Genomic DNA, 17313 nt, shown 5'->3' on the forward strand with positions numbered 1-17313 from the left:
TATTGCGTAGGCCTAGAACACTTTCAGATTGCAAAATTTGCAAGTCATTTAATCCTAAGGCCATTGTGGACAGGAAAAGAAAACCTGATTTGAAAAGGTTTGCTACCTTCCTACTTCTCAAAAGCTCTATCTGGGGCTCAGCCTACCAAACCTAAACAAAAGGAGCTTTCTGGTAAACTTTCGTGTCCGTTTAGATCTTCAACCCCATCTTCAGATCCAATGATAGAACCTCCTAAGAAAAAGCTTAAGAAATTGGATCCGATGCCTGCTCCTTCCCCGAAGCCCACATTGGAAAATAAATAGACTGCCTTGGATCCTATCCTTGTGGATCCAAAGTCGTTACCTAGGACCCATTACTCTCCCATCATAGACCTGGTACACACTCAAGTACCATGTCCTTTTTTGGAATTCCATCGGCACTCTATGTCTCCCTTAGTAGCATCATTCTTCCAGAAGCTTGACTGAGGCTGATGTGGATAAAATGATGAGAACGTTCTCTTGGTGCAGATTCAGATGGGAGTTCTTTCAGCTCCTACCACCTTGGGTCAGGAAGCCCTTACTAGTACTGCACTACTGATCTCGGCTCCTTCTCTGATCTGGCTTGTCGTTTTGGAGCCCTTGGATTCGGGTCTCCCAGGTCTTTCTTGTTCAGATCCAAAGAATATAGTATCTTCGGCTCTGAGGCATTCTCTGAGGGTGTCGGCTCCAAGTGCTTCGGAGCTGGACTCTCTGAGCCAAAGCGCCCTTGTCTGATCCAAGGTTTAGAGTCAACTCCAAAGTTGTCAGAGCCATCTCTGCCCCTCAGAGATTCAGCATTTTATAGCTCAGCTCCGACCACTGCCTCGAGTGGATTGCCATTTGGGCAGGGGGTGCCAGTGGGTCATAAGCTTGGCTTTCCCAACTCAGTTGACTTCCTTCTACCCAGAGCTTTCTGCCTTTGAGGTGGTGTGGAGAATGTTCTCTGCTTCTGCAGGACAGACTGTTCCTCTCCTCTGAATCCCGTATGTATCCGCACCTTGACCCCCATCATTCCACTCGACGGGGACAGCCAGCCCAAAGTCTCCAGGCTACCCTGCAGGATATTACTATTTCTTCCGATACTTCTCTGGAACATCCCACTGAAAAAGTCCCTAGGAAGAAAAAGTGCAGCAGGAGGTGCTTGGACTCTCCTCAGGAATTCATACTTGAAGATACTAATTTCGATGATGGGGATGGGTCCTCAAGATCTCCACCTGAAGCTTCTCATTTGGAGTCATCTTAGAGATCCTTAAGCAGTATTCCTGGAGGCCTTTGGACCTGGCCTGTCTACCTCCTGGGGGAGTCTGCCCACCGATGAGCTCATTGATTTGATCTATAGGCAGGCATGTAAGGAACCAGACACAGTTGAGCCAATCCCCAAAAGACCAGACCAGATTTTAGCACCACCTGCAGGAAAGGAATTTTGGAGCAAGGGAGTACCCGTAGATGCCACGGTCATGGCAGTGGCCACCAAGAAAGAACATGGGGAGCAGAATTCTTCTGTCCATCCTCCTAACATGAAGACAGTGGAGTTGGACAGATTTGGGAAGTGTGTGTATGTTTCAGCTACCTTTGTACTCAGATCATGGAATTATTTGGCACACTTGACAAGATTACAGAGGGATCTGATTAAGGAACTTTTAAACTCCGTCTGGGAGCAGTACTCCTGAGGCTTAGTTTTCTGTGGCCTTTTAGTTGGCTATCCTACTATCAATTAGTAAATTGTCCATGAAGCTTCTCTCCCATGTGGCTGAAGGTACCCCAAGGGTGGTGAGTTCAAGCATTTATAATAGGAGGCACACCTGGATGCACTTGTGTGACTTTGCAGAGCCCTCCAAGTCCTGTTTCATTAGTGCTTCTTTTGATGGAAGCTCTTTGTTCGGCCCTAAAGTTAAGAACACACAGTCCAAGTGCAAGCAAGATGGAAAAACTTTTTCTGCAGTTGGAGTACATTTTTTGACTCCTCAAAGGACCTTTTCCACGAATCAATGAGTATGTTGGAAAATGTGGTTCAGAAATGTCCCAGTGTCCTTTCCAAGATCCCCATGGAGATGGTTCCTCCAGGGGAAGAGAGGGGAACTCAAATGGAAGACACTACCCACACAGCAAAGGAGGCCCGCAGAACAAGGGGTCCAAAGATTCCCTTCTCCGACAGACCCTACCAAGGCTCCTGAAAGGAGGGCCTATTTTCCACCTCTGGAGGCAGTTGGGGTCATTTATCCCTGCACCCAGAGAGCCTGACTAGACATTAGAAAAGATACATGGGTTGTTGTTGTTGTTGCTTGTCTTTTCGGCTTTTCCCGGTTAGGGGTCACCACAGCAGAACTCCGGTCCGCTAATGATTGGCAGTAGATTTTTTATGGTGCCGAGTTGCCAGCCTGATGCCCAACCTTCGGCGAAGGCACGCCCATTCATGCATGTCTTTCGGAGGCCACTCGACCGCGGGGAGGACATGCAGACTCCACACAGAAGGCACTCAGGATTATTTCCAGAGGTTATATAATTCCCTTTACACTACCATCTCCACCTGTATGCAAAATTTCCAATGTTCCAGCCAGTCAAAGGAAAGCAGCAGTACTAGAAATACAAAAGCTGCTAGGAAAGAGTCATTCAGGAGGTCTCACCACACCAGGTAGAATCTGTAACTTACTCAAGTTTCTTTTTAGTGCCAAAGAAAACAAGGGACTGGAGCCCAGTTTTTGATCTCGGCAATCTGAACAAATCAGTTTAGCACACCAAGTTCCAGATGGTCCCAGTTCAGTCCATTCTGCCCTTTATTTGCAAGGACAACTGGATGTGCTGCCTTCAGGATGCCTACTATCATATAAAAATAAACAGAGAATCCAGAAGGAATGTATACTTCAGGCTGGAAGCCAACCATTACTAGTTCAGAGCACTGCCCTTTTGTCCTCACCACAGCCCCCAGGATGTTCATCGAATGCATGGCAGCAGTAGCAGCTCACTTGAGAGTACAGGAATTCTGAGTGTGTCCATACTTGGATGACTGGCTGATTAATGGGCCAGACCGGACATCTACTGATAAGAGCTTGAGACCAGGTACTCCAAATTTGCTCCCATCTCAGTTAGAACCATCTCAAGCACTGGAATTCACAGAAGCTATGTTCAACACAGTATACGTGACACTTTGTCTTCCTCTGTCAAGGGTATAGACTATCAGAGTCCAAGTCAGGAAAATAATTCACAGCTTCGCAATATTACCCCGATTAATCCTACAAGCCTTGGGATCAATGTCTGTGGCTATAGTCCTAGTTCCATTAGCAAGATTTCATATGAGGATTCTTCAGTGGATGTTAGCAAATCAGTGGTCCATTCTTCATCAGCACGTCTGCTTAGATAAGAATTACCCAAGCATGCAAAAGATTCCTTTGGTGGTGGATCCACTCAGATCAAGTTCTACAAGGCAGTCCCCTCATTCTTCCTCAACCTAAGGTCATAGTGACCACGAACACATCCCAGACTTGGGGGGTCACACTTTCTGGGAAATGCAGTCCAAGGCACATAGTCCCCCGATGAGGTCGATTTGCATATCATTGTCATGGAAATGAGAGCAGTGCTCTTGGTGTTACAGGCCTTCCAAGACCATCTCCCTTGTGGGACAATTGTGATTCAGACAGATAATATGTCCGTGGTTTGGTACATCAACAAACAAGGAAGAACCAGATCTTACCTCTTATGTTGAGAAGCTCTCAGAGTTTGGCAATGGGCGATCTGATCCAGCTGATTTCTGATGGCAACGTACATTCTGGGGAAATCCAGTGTGATAGCAGACAAGTTGAGCAGTTCCATTCTACTATCTCACAGGTCTCTCAGCAACAATGTGGCGGAGAAGATTTTTTGTCAATGGGGCCAGCCATGCTGCGACCTATATGTGTCTCCCCTAAAAAACAAGTGCAGCAGGTTCTTTGCCCTAATTCCCCCGCCAGGGGAGTCACCGAGAGACACTCTCCTGCACAATTGCCCCCCCCCCCGTCTCCTATATATGCTAATCCTCCAATTCCCTTAATGCCCAAATTTCTTCAGAAAGCATCCCAGTTGAAGCGAAAAGTCATTGTCATTGCCCCTTACTGGCCTTGACAAATTTGGTTTCTCTTCTTTTGGCCTCATTTCATCTACCCTCCTTGGAATCTGTGTCCAATTACGGACTGTCGGTCTCATACAACAGGTATGATTAATTTTGATATTTCAAACCTAACACTGACCGCATGGTTTCGCCACTTCCATTAATAGCCAGACAACATAAGCTCTCCTTCCTTGTTTGTCCAATACGTTTGTCTTCCCACAAACCTTCTACAAGGCAACTTTACAGAAGTAAATGGAAGAGATTTTTTTTTTATGTGCAACAGAAACATATTGCCCCCCCCTTACAGCACCAGTACATAGTGTCGTTGAATTTTTAGCAACAATTTTCAATGAAGGAGCCAATTCCTCAACCATTAGAGTTCAACTAGCCGCTATTTCTAATTTTCATGTTTGAGATTAAGATTCCTCCTAATTTTCATGTTTGAGGTTAAGATTCCTCCTTGACTTAATCTAAACTCTGTAAAGACTTTTTGGGAAGTCCCCTTCTTTTGAGACCCCCTTATAAAGATCCAACCCCTTCATCGGATTTAAATTTGGTAACACTGTCCTTGATTCCTTCACCTTTCCAACCAGCAGCTAAAATGCAAGTTGGTGTCTTAACCTGGAAAATTATTTTGGTAACCATCACTTCTTAGAAGACTTTCAGAGCTTCAAGCATTGGCTTCTAAACCTCCTTACTTAGTATTTCCTATGGTGGTTTCATAATCAAAAGTCAACCAGTCTATTTATTTCCCAGCTTTCTTTCCAAATTTTACAAACAAAGGTAAGTATATGTTACACATACTGGACGTTCACACACAGTTGCATTTTTACTTGCACAGAACAAAACATTTTAGAAAAACAGATCAATTATTTGTTTCATTTATGGATTCTAAATTGGGCAAACTAGTCACAAAGATAACCTTAGTCAAGTGGCTTACAGATTGTATTTCCTTTCTCTGCAACAAATTAAGCCTTTCTTTACCAAAACCATTGAGAGCCCAGTCAACCAGGTCCATGGCACCGTTTTCAGTATTCTTTTCCCCAGAGCATTCATGGACAATATATGTGCGTCCGCTACTTGGGCTAATCCTTATTCCTTTATTACTGATTACATATTGGATCTGGTCTGGTGGGGAAGAGCAGCCTTTGGTTCAACTGTGCTCAGGAATGTCCTTCGTGTTAGAGTCCTCCCGGGATTTGAGGTAGCTGGGACTGTGCCCCATTTGTTGAGAAATGAATGAAAATCGACAACATCAGATAAAGAAGTCATGTACTCACCGTAATGTTCCATCTGTGTTAGCCATTTTTATTCTTCCTCAGTTTCCCTCCCACCATCCCCTACCTTTGAGCTAATGACTTCCTGGAAGAACGAAACTTTATAAGGGAACCACTATTCCTTATGTTGAGCTCCATATATGGTTTTCTGTTAATATGCTGCTAATATTTTCCTTTATGCTGTAAGTCAGTAAACAAGATCTGTTAGGGGATAGAGAATTATGGGTAAGGGAGGATCTCGAGAGATTGTTAGTGGCTATGAGCTGAAAATAATGTCCGAGTCTGATACGAGGATTGGATTCGAACCCAGTTGTTGAGTAAAAAGGAAAATGAGAAACACAGATGGAGCATTATGCTGAGTACATAACTTCTTTTCAGCATGTGGGTTAAATCATGTGATTGATCTCTAACTGTTTATTTGTACAGTGGATGCATGTTCTCTTTCTATGTCTAAGGAAGACTTTTGCCAAAAACAGAGCAGTCTGTCCCATACTTGGAGTAAAATTTTTTTTTTTTTTTACAATGAGGTGCTGAGCCTTTCTTTTTATGGCTTTGCTGTTAGTTTCGTATATCCACATGCTTGTGTATGTACAGACCTTTTCGTACTCATTTTAAAGACATCGTGCAAGTACAAAATCAGGTCAAAACCACTGAGCACTGCAGATTTTTAAATTTACAGAGTTGGTAAGCTAAGTGTGCTTAATATGTACAAGATCTATCAGTAATGCATACAAGTACAGCAGGAATACTTACACAGTTGAACAACTTCAGATAATAGTTTAACACATTATTAACAGTGTATTGTTTTTCCCTCTTATGGTTTGCTGCAAGTATCATATGCAGTTTTTCAACCAGACTTTTATCCTTCTAGCAAAGCTTAGCTGATAGCAGCTGAGCAGAACTATGCTTCAGTTTACATATAGCATATAAAAAGGATAATTTTCGTTATGAATGGAATACAGTTAAGATGGGATTGTTTGTTCCCTTTTACAGGTTTGCTTTTTCTGTTTAAAGGCAGGTCATTATCTAATTAATAAAGCTGTTAATTTCAGCAAGATGAATTAATGATTGGGGTGTTGGTGATTTCCATACCTTCTATTCAGTTTTGTATAGTTTTTATTCAGCACCTTTGTAGCAATGTGTGGAACTGCACGTGGGTCACTAGTTTACTGCTCATTTACATGTTAATTTAAGTTGCCACAGTAGGCATGGGTATACCTCTTAACTTTTTTTATTCAGGAATTCTGAACAGTGGCCAAAAATGAGGGACAATTTTTTTTTTAATATTATTCTGAGTCACTTAAAAAGATAGTAACCCAAGAGGTTTTCCATCAGAGTGAATTTTCTGAGTACTAAGAAGTAGTAAACTCCAATGTCTGGCATTATTGACTGACTCTAATCCTCAGTAATTTACCAGAAAAAAAAATTTCAGGAGGAGCAGGACAAAAATGAGGCAAATTCTGACACGTTCTGCAGAATCTGGAACAGTTCAGAGGTCTGCTCATGAGCAATTAAGCAGACCAGTAATTCCTCACAAATGCACTTATGCTCTGGCTTAATTTTAACCCCCTGAAATAGGTGCTTTTAAAGCAGCTGTTTTCTTGATTTCAGATTACCCAGCTACAATTGCAGTCAGCATTTCTGTTTAGTTTTCCTCTTCACTTAACCGGTTAACAGATGTACTTAAAAAATAATAGCTGAATGCATCAAAATTGGATGGTTATGCAAAGTGCATTTTATTATTAATGAAACTTGCATGCCCACGTAGCATGTAAAGTATTTCTTGACATTGTGTATGCTGAGAAAGTGTAGCCATACCATTCCTGCAGCAGCAGCCAATTAATCAAGGTATGTGGTGCATAGACCCAACAATGGAATGGATGTATTCCCTCACATCAGGGCTTTTGTTTTTCATTTGAGTGTTGTGGGCAGGTAGTCCTTTCAGTGTATGCATTTGTGGTGTAGATGAGGATTAGGTCATCTGGACGTATTCATTGTGCATCTTGCATTTGTTTGAGGCATTCACAGAAATACTGTTTTAAATTGTTAAAGCCTACCTAACATGAAAGACCAATCCCACGTCATGATGTTATCAAATAGCTAGTACTGGAACCACACATCATTACTTAGGTGAAAAGTGGCGACATTATGCTTGAACAAGTTAAAGGCATTGCAGCATTCCTGTGTCATTAGGTTAAAATAGAGTTTCTGGCTCTGTGTAGAAGACTGTTTCTCCTTTATTTAGCTTTTACTTGATAAGTGGGGTGACTCTCTTTTTGACTTCATGGATGGCCTAGGAATGGTGACAAACTGAGTAAGTTGCTTCTTATCATTACTGTAAATGATGAATGTCATAGGGCCTAGGTTTCCAGATTCATCACTCACTGCCTTAGACCACTGTGCTCTACTTGAGCTAACTCTAATATTTAAAAAAAAAAATTATATTTAAATGTGTTGCTATCTTTCTCTTTCTGTCTCTCTTCAGACCCAGGGGTTGGACATCGCCCTCTTTAATTTTAAAGTATTTGCATAAGTATTACTTGTGAAAGTCTCCCTTGGGTATAACTGAGGCAGTTAATGACTATTAATCAAGTGCTGTTATCTTGTAACGCGCTTAAGAATCAATCATCTGTCTATTTGGTTATGCAGTGAAGGCCACAGACCTCGTAGCCCTATTTCTTTGGGGGAATGCAGGAGCTTGGCCGTGCCACGTGCCATGGAAATCCCTGAAGAGTATAGTCTTTTCAGGGTCGCTGACCCATTCTTGTGCCTTACTGGCAGCGCATGTAGACATCTGCAGCCCAATGTTTCCATACTAATGAACTGGCTGGTCATTTCAATGAGTTTTCTGCTTTTAGTCTACTAATAGTAGAATAAGTCGGGCAGTTTATGTTACCTGTAAGATTCAGTGATCTTGCTGTTTGTCTCAGCTTCATTCTCTGCATTACACAGATACAGCCTGTCAGAAGAAGCTTACTGTTCTGTAGGATTTTGTAGTATGTTTTCTCCTCTGGTTCTCTTTTTTTTCTTTAGTTTATGTAGTAAAGAAGTAAATTATATGTGGGTTTTTTTTATAGCAAATAAGCCTGTGTCCCTGTGCACTGCATTCTCCCAAAATGTCTTTCTTTGTAGTTGTCTTTGTCAAAATGCATTTTTTATTTGATTGTTCATTGTTTTTTTAAAAAGCCATTGGAATGTGAGTGCAGCTGGATAAGCATTTCCAGGGCCGATGAAAGGAATTTGATTTAGTTTTTCCTACCACTTATTTCCAGAAGTATGGAACACTATTATGTATAAGCTGCTCTTCCAGATGAACTGATGGTGATCCTTCCCTCCCCTCACCCACTCTTGTGTTTCTTGAGGAAGCTTAAAGTACTGGTCATGTGTACAGCAGAGCCTTTATTAGATTTTGTTTTCCTCTTGAATATAATTTTATGGTGGGATTATACTGTTGCTCCTGTTCTGAAAGCACATTTATAACTTTGTTTAAATGTGAATATCAACATTTTAGGTGACACTATAATATATATATATATATATATATATATATATATATATATATATATATATATTTTTTTTTTTTTTTTTTTTTGCTACAGGTTCTCTCTTGCTGGGTTGGAGTTGTTCTTACCCTTGCTGCAGTGTTGCATCCCTGAGCGACATTTCACTCCACCCTGCAGGCCCTTATTCTGATTGTTCACACTTGATGTTTACCCTCCCTGGGCTAAGGTTATTTGGCTACCTTCAAGACTGGTGACAGTGAGGCTGCTGCAGGAGGTGAGTGACCCTGTAACCACCATTACTGCATGCAGAGGCAGGCCTAGCTTTAGCAAGTTGTGGGCTGGTGTAATGCGTCACTGTAAGTGCTAGAGTCATATTGCTGCCAGCCCCCTGTATAACCCCATCATATTGGCACCTGCTCTCATATGTTCCTATCGTTTTGGTACCTGCGCCCTTATGTGCTCCCATCATATTGGTGCCTGCCCCTTATGAGCTTGCATTATATTAGTGCCTACCCCCATGTGCTTACATTGTATTAGTGCTTGTCCCCCATGTGCTTGCATTGTATCAGTGCTTGCACCCCACGTGCTCCTATTGTATTGTTGCCTGCCCCCTTTGTGCTCCCATAATATTGGTACCTGCCTCCCATGTGCTCCCCCTGTGTTGGTACCTGCCCCCCATGTGCTCCCCTTGTGTTGGTGCCTGCCCCCATGTTCTCCCATCGTATTGGTGCTTGCCCTCTTGTGCTCCTATTGTATTGGTGCCTGCCCCCCATGTGCTCCCAATGCATTGATGCCTGCCCCCCATGTGCTCCCAATGCATTGGTGCCTGCCCCCTTATGTGTTTGCATTGTATTGGTACTTGCCCTCCTGTGTGCGTGCATCATGTTGGTGCCTGCCGCCATATGTGCTTGCATCATATTGGTGCCTGCCCCTCTATGTGCTTGCATTATATTGGTGCCTGCCCCCATGTGCTTGTGTCATATTGGTGCCTGCCCCCCATGTGCTTGTGTCGTATTGGTGACTGCCCCCCATGTGCTCCCATCGTATTGGTACCTGCTCCCTATGTGCTTGCATCGTATTTTTCCTGCCCCCCCCCCGTGTTTGCATCGTATTGGTGCCTGCCCCACTATGTGCTTACATCATATTGGTGCCTGCCCCACTGTGTGCTCACATCATGATGGCACTATTCCCCCACATTCTGGCAATATACTTGCACCCCCCACATGCTGACATTATGCCAACACCCCACCCTCCTAAGTACTGTCATCATGCTGGAGCCCAACCCCTCTCTTGTGTTGGTGTCGTGTCAGAACCCGCCCCTTCCTGTGTGCTAGCGCAGGCCCCCCACCCATGTACTGGTGTCTTGCTGGCAACAGGCACCCTCCCAAGTGCTGGAGGTTTGCAGGCACCTTCCCCCCACATACTGCTGTCACACTGGAGGATGAGTTGAGCAGTTACTGGAAGTAACCCTGCTCCAGGCTCAGTGACTGTATGCCCACAGACCCACCTGTTTTCTCAGCCCAGCTACTGTTCTCTGCTCCAAGCTTCCACCAGTGTTAGATGTGCATTATAGCTTTGTCTGCATGTCCTCTCTGCAGCCCCCCCCCCAACTGGGAGAGGCAAGCAGCCTTAGTCTTGTCATTCCATCCCTGCTGGCTCCAGCAGGTACCCACGCCACTATTCAAACTCTGGTCATTTAGGTCATAGGTAGGTACTAGGCTGCTGGCCCATGGGCCTATATAAGCCTAGACAAAACGGTACCCTGGCTTTCGCCACCCAAGAAAATTATTGTCCTGTGCCCCAGTCGAGCAGAGCCACAGAAGTGATCCCCAGGGTGAATTTCCTATTTCCCATCCAATCATCAAGATTTTTCTCGAAGAGTGCTAATGAGGAGCTTTGTTTGACATAGATAGATAGTTTATTCCAGAGTATGGGAAGTCTCTGGGACAGGAATCTATCCCTCCAGCGTGTTCTGTTTATTCTGGTGACAAGGTTTATGTCCCTAGAGAGTGTAGCTCGGAGGGATTGGGATTTCTTTAAGTGAAACATGGCCAACAGCTCTGGGTTTGACATAGCTTTGTATGGTTGGCAGAGATCGCCTCTGAGTAGACGATATGCTACGGAGTAAAGCTGGAGTTTTTTGAGACGGTCTGTATAGGGCATCTGTTTGAGGCCGGTAATTCTCTTTGTGAGGTATTTCTGTGGCCTTTCCAGTTGTTGTAGATGTCTTGTGAGGTACATACCAAAAGGGGTGTTGTACTCTATAATGGGTCTAATGAGTGACGAGTAGAGGGGAACAATGACCTCTTTTTTCCTGGATGAGAAACCTTTTGTGATGAGGTGTGCCACGTAGAAGGATTTTCTGACTACTGTGGCAATGTGATTATCAAAGGAGAGACTATTGTCCACCTGTGTCCCAAGGTCTCTTATCACACTTTTGGTGTTAAGTAGACTACCGCTATGAGGTAGTTCATGGGTACATAATTTTTACCAAAGGGGATGACGGTGCACTTTTTGGCATTGAGCTTGAGGCCATGACTTTGACACCAGGCATTTGTCTCAGTGAGGCCCTTTTGTAGGATGTCCACATCATTAGGAGTTTCGATTATGGCTCCTAGTTTGCAGTCATCTGCGAACTTCATTAGCCAAAGACCTTCTCTGTTAGCCTGTACTTTAGAGAAGTAGATACCAAACAGGAGAGGACCCAGGACTGAACCGTGTGGTACTCCACTTGTCACTGGTCTGAAGTCGGATTTGGAGTCTGCTACTTTCACAGTATGGGTTCTGTCAGTGAGCCAGTTGGCAACTCATCTTGTGACATAGGGATTTATACCTAGTTTAGTGAGTTTGTCTATAATTCCAGAGTGGGAGATGGTGTCAAAAGCCTTGGCGAGATCTAGATAGGCTGTGTGAACCACCTTACCCTCGTCTGAGGCTTTGGAGACTGCTTCAAAGAAGTCTATCAGGTTTAGGAGACATGATCTGCATTTTGCAAATCCGAACTGGGTGGAGTCCAGAGTTTGGAAATTACCAGTGTCTTTGTTTATAAGTTCCATGATGATACTTTTCATGGCCTTGCAGACCAGGCTCATCAAGCTAATGGGGCAATAGTTCCCAGGGTCCATGGTGGCTCCCCCTTTGTGGAGTGGGATAACTGTTGCTGTGCCATTCAGTGGGTACAAAGCCTGAGGTGAGGCTATGATTGAACATGGAACTTAGGTGGTGGTGCCGGTCCATTCTGTAGTTCATGTAGAATGCAGCCTGGGGTGTTGTCAGGTCCCATGGATGCCGTGTTCTTGGCTTTGGAGAGTGTGGTTTTTACTTGTGCAGCCGTGATTACAGGAACTTTGCATTCTTCCGGTATAGAGATGGGCCCTTTAGGGGGTGAGAGGGGGGTAAAGTTAGCACTGAACCTATCTGCTAGGATGTTGGCAATATCAGTCATAGTTAGAGATTTATGAATCTGGACTAATGGAGCTGGTGTACACTTTAAGTTCCCTGACTTGAATGATGCTTTCAGTACTTGAAGATGTCCAGCAGTACCTGTTGGGTAAATTCTCCTGGATCAAGCTGGTTTTCAGCAACCCTCACAGTAACATTTGATGAAACAAGAACTGTAGTGCAAAAAATGATCCGCTGCTGTATTTTCCATCAGGGTTCAACCTGTGGATTATCTGATCAGACTCAGATCTGAGACTGTCCCTTTCCAAAATAATTCAGCTCCCTGAGCTCTCCCCCCCCCCTTCACACAGTACCTAACACTGACAAACTAACCACAAATCTTGTTTGTTGCCTTCTGGGATAGCAGCTTGATCTCCATTGCAGTTGTATCCTTTGCTTTGCAATTTATAGAGTGTATTTTTATCTTGTTTCTTATCTATCCTTTTTATAATGTAGGGTATTTGATACTTAGTACATATTTTTTGTAGTTTATGTATTGTTTTTAGTTGGTGTAGTGGTAGGGTTAGGTAAGAGTGTATGATATTAATATTAGCGGACTTTTCATGCATTGTAGTATCTGGTGTATTCTTTTTTGTAGTTGCGTTTAGTATCTCTCTTTTAGTGAAGCTGTGTTTTTACCTTGTTGTTGAGGGTGGAGAAAGGATTTAAAAAGTGCGTGGTGTGTGGCTATAAACTTCCCTTTCAGCACTCACATGATCAGTGCATCCTCTGTGTCAGACTTGCGCACCTGGAGACTCAGTATGACTCGTTTGTGATAGCTTTGGCTCCAGGGCCATTAATGAAAGGAGGAACAAGCTGGTACTAAAAAACATTTATCAGCTTGGAAGATTATTCCTCCTGTTCTTCATCTAGCAAACATGACAAAAGTGATCTGGGTCAGAAGGAGGTAACTAAGGACCCCAGATTCTTCAAGGGGGCTGTAAATGAACGAATCCCCCTACTTATAGCTATCAGGATCTGAAGATCTCAAGGTCTACATCTCCTACAACTCTCTTGGCTCCTTCCCTCATGCTTAGCTTCCTTAGCCCTTTTTTTGTCGAGGGGGGCTCCCTCAGGCAGGATTTAGTCATCTTTCTCTCCCTGTACTCTCCAAGAGTTCTCTCCAGAGTTCTGTCCATGTCTGCTCCAGATTTAACCTTCTCCAGTTCAGTTCTAGTCCTTGGAATTTCCTATATGCAGGGGAGCTTCCAAGTCCCTCTCAATAGTATTCTCATCTCAGTCAGTCCAGTTGGTGGGGAGAGTGAGATCTAATCCCTTCAGCCTCAAGTCCCAGACCTGAGGCTTTGGCGCCATCAAATTTGTTTCAGATTTGACAACTTGGTTGATTTTTGTCTCCCATCCCTGCATTGATCTTCTTGACTCCAGCTGTCTCGAAGCCGACCCTTCAGAGCCAGGGTTGCTGGGTCAGGTTCAATGTTTCGCATTTCCAAATTCTCTCTCTATCTATATCTGTCTCTGTCTCTCTCTGCATTTCAGCTCTCGACAGCTCAGCTCTGGTGTCTGCATTGGGGCAGCTCCACAGTTTATGTCCTTGGATTCCAGGGGTGCTGGCTTCAGGTGGCCAGCTTCAGTGTCTGCATTTGACATTGTACAGAGGATGTTCTCCCATCCAGCGACAGAGTGACCAGTGCCAGTCACTATCCCTCCTCCTTGTCTGTGTTTGCTAATTTTCATCAGCCTGCTCTGGGACAGTCCACTCCAACTAGCCTCCAGGCCACCCTGCATCCAAGGCCCCTGGCCTGTTCCACTTCACTCTGTATTCTCCTGGAACAGGCCAGGAGAATACAGAGTGAAGTGGAACAGGCCAGGGGCCTATTCCACTTCACTCTGTATTCTCTTGGACAGGAAGGTCTTGGCAGGAAACAGTGCAAGAAGAGAGGCACCTGGATTCCCTAAAAGAATCCCTCACCAAGGATACAGACCTTGGGGAAGGAGAGGGGTCCCCAGCACCCCCCTTACAAGGATGCCTCTTTCGGGTACCTTATGAAGCTGTTTCTACAAACTCAACCCTCAGGAGTTGGGCGGTTAAAGCCCTATCTGCAGAGGAGGCGGTGTTTTTGTAGGCTTTTGGAGGGGGCCCATCCAAATCCTGTGTAATCCCCTTCTAGGTGCACTTATCAATTTGGTATCTCAAAGGGCCTGGAGAGAGCCTGAGACAGTGAAGCCATTTCACAAGAAACTTGATAAAAACTTGACCCCTCCCATGGATCATCAGCATTGGAGTAAGGGTCCCACCGTTGATACCACTGTTGTGGTGGCAGCCTCCAAAAAGAACATTTCGAAAGAGAATTTATCAGGTCACCCTCCTAATAGGGAATCTAGGGCATTGGACTGGATGAAGAAGTCGCCTACACATCAGTCCCATTTGCACTAAGAGCTTTAAACTAACTTGCCCGTTTGACAAGACTTCATCAAGACATTGTGTCTGAGGTGCCAGGAGTGGTTAAAACACAACAGACTCCAGAGACTGTAGCGATACAATTGTCCATGTTGCAGTGTATTGCCGATGTATCCTTGCATCTGCTTTCTATTGCAGCAGATGGTGTGTTCCGGGCTGCAGATGACGGCATCACCGTGCTTCACCACTCTTGGATAAGACATTATAACTTTGTGAATTTCTTCAAGGCAGCATTTGTTAATACCCCTTAAAATGGCCTCTCACTCTACTGGCTTAAAGGTAAAAACAACTTGACCAGGAACAGGCAGGATGGGAAAACACGGTCTGTCATCAGAGTACATTTTGCCACCCCTTTTAATGTACCTTCTCCAGGAATCAGAAGGGGATGAAACGCCTCCTCTGTAGAAGAGCACAACAGCCTTTTCGGGATGTTCTTGCAGAAAGTTCCCCCAGCAGCAAGGAGGAAACCAGAATGGGAACCTGCGAGGCAGAGGTGGTCTGCCAAATCAGGGCTTCCATGGAGCTTTCATTGGAACGTTCGTAGGTGTTTACTAGGCTAACGACCACAAAGGCCTTTTCAAGCCTAGTCTTGCATCCCAAATCTCTGACAAATTCTTGTTCCCTTGATAAGTGTAAACAGGGGCCTGTGAGATGAAACATTTACAAGCAGGGACCTGGGAAATGAACCATTTACAGGCTGCCTGTTTCCATTAGAGACATAGGTGCCAAACCACGGATGAATTTCCTGTTCCCCATCCATTTGTCCAAGTTGCACTTGAATTGGGTTTGGGAGGCCCTCTGCTTCACATGGATAGGAAGTCTGTTCCAGGGAAGGGGTAGTTTCTGTGATACATATCTGTCTCTCCAACAGGTCCTATTTATATAACAGGCAAGGTTTAAGTCTTTAGAATGGTTAATTCTGGTACTGTTTTTTGTGGATATTCAGGAGGTCCATGAAAGTGTGGTCTGACAATGCCTTGTATTCCAGACATAGATTTCCCCTCAACAGCCTATATAAGACAGCTACAGGAATAGACCCTTGAGGCAGTCTGTATAGGATATGTTACTTACACCCTGTATTCTTTTAGTGAGGAACCTCTGAGGATGCTCCATTTGTTGTGTATGCTTAGTTAAGTACATACCGAAGGGGGCATTGTACTCAATGATAGGTCTGATGAATGCCAAATACAGTGAAAATATGACTTCCTTGGATCTTAGATGCCATACCTTTGTAAGTTGCACAACATAGAATGATTTCTTTACTGCTGTAGACGTGATGATCAAAGGTTAGGTTACTTGTCTGTGCATATCCTCAAGTCACTGATTACTGGGTCAGCTGTTAGGAGTGCGTTGTCAATATGTTAGTTACTTGGGGTGGATAAATTCCCAATGGATACTATTTTGGATTTCTTGGCATTTTGTTTTAGCTCTGACACCAGTTATTTGTCTGCCAGCCCTTCCTGGAGAACATTTGTGTCAGTGGGGGAATCAGTGACTGCTCCTAATTTGCTGTCCTCTGTAAATTTAGTCAGCCAGAGGCCCGTGATATTGACCTTTACTTCATAGAAGTAAATGCCGGTAAGGAGCAGTCCCAAGACCAATCCCTGAGGGACTCCATTTTTGACTGTCCTCTTTATAGAGCTGGACTCCCCAATTCTAACTTCTTGGTCCTGTTTGTGAGACCGCTAGCTATCCACCAGGTAACATAAGGGTTTATATCTAACTTCTGAGTTTGTCAACTATGCCCAAGTGGGATGTTGTGTCAAATGCCTTTGCCAGGTCAAGGCATTGTGAACCATGTTGCCCTCATCCTTTGCTTTGGTGACCTTCTCAAAGTCATCTACCAGCTTATGTAGGCATGACCTGCCCTTGATTGGAGTTAAATGTATTCTTCTCAGGGGAAATGGATCCAGCACTAAGTATTACACACACATCTCAGGTACACAGACATGCACACAAGTTTCATATGCTGGGGGTTGAACCTCTGACTTATCTAGTTACACGGTCTCTGGCTTATTTAGTTACACAATTTACAGAACACTATGTTAGTCACAAGCTCCACAGAGGTACCTGACTATCCAGCTCTGGAGCCAGTTGGGGTTCGTTTGGCCCTACACCTGAAATCTTGGAAGGCCATCACCTCAGACACATGGTTAAGTGTCGTATCCGGAGGCTACTGATTCCATTCTTACTTCCTCCAAAAGGGAATGCCTGATACCTTCCAGACATACTATCCTGTCAGAGAAGGGAGGCAGCTGCTGAAATCCAAAAAGTGTTAGAAAATTGAATCCAGGGTCTGTTCCAGATTTGTTTTGATTCCAAATAAGAAGTGCATCAGGCCAGTCTTGAATTTGAGCAAATTAATTCACTTTGTGAAGCAGACCAAATTCTGGATAGTCGCAATGCAGTCCATTCTGCCTCTGTTGAGGAAGGGTGATTGAATGTGGTCGATCGGCCTGAAGGATGCCTACTGTTATATAAAGATGTTGAGGTGGTCCAGGAGGTTTCTCCACTTCTGGCTCGGAGCCAGTCATTACCAATTCAGAGTGCTGTCCTGTGGTCTAATCAACACCC

At 44.2% G+C, this 17313-nt stretch overlaps 1 protein-coding gene across 2 annotated transcripts in view; it reads left to right on the top strand.

The window, feature by feature from the left end:
• The window catches only part of LIN52 (lin-52 DREAM MuvB core complex component), an 890573-nt gene that overhangs the window by 393907 nt on the left and 479353 nt on the right, over positions 1–17313 (top strand). The window contains exon 6 of one of the 2 annotated variants that reach the window (XM_044074725.1): positions 8976–9148. The exons of the other annotated variant lie outside the window; for it this stretch is intronic. Coding sequence (XP_043930660.1) covers positions 8976–9133 — 158 coding nt within the window. The 3' untranslated portion in view covers positions 9134–9148. Of the gene's footprint in view, positions 1–8975; positions 9149–17313 lie in introns of those variants that run through there. 2 annotated transcript variants of the gene reach the window in all.

The sequence above is a fragment of the Protopterus annectens genome, chromosome 6.part0 (genome assembly GCF_019279795.1).
Source record: "Protopterus annectens isolate FY-2018-M chromosome 6.part0, PAN1.0, whole genome shotgun sequence".
NCBI classification, from domain to species: Eukaryota; Metazoa; Chordata; order Ceratodontiformes; family Protopteridae; genus Protopterus; species Protopterus annectens.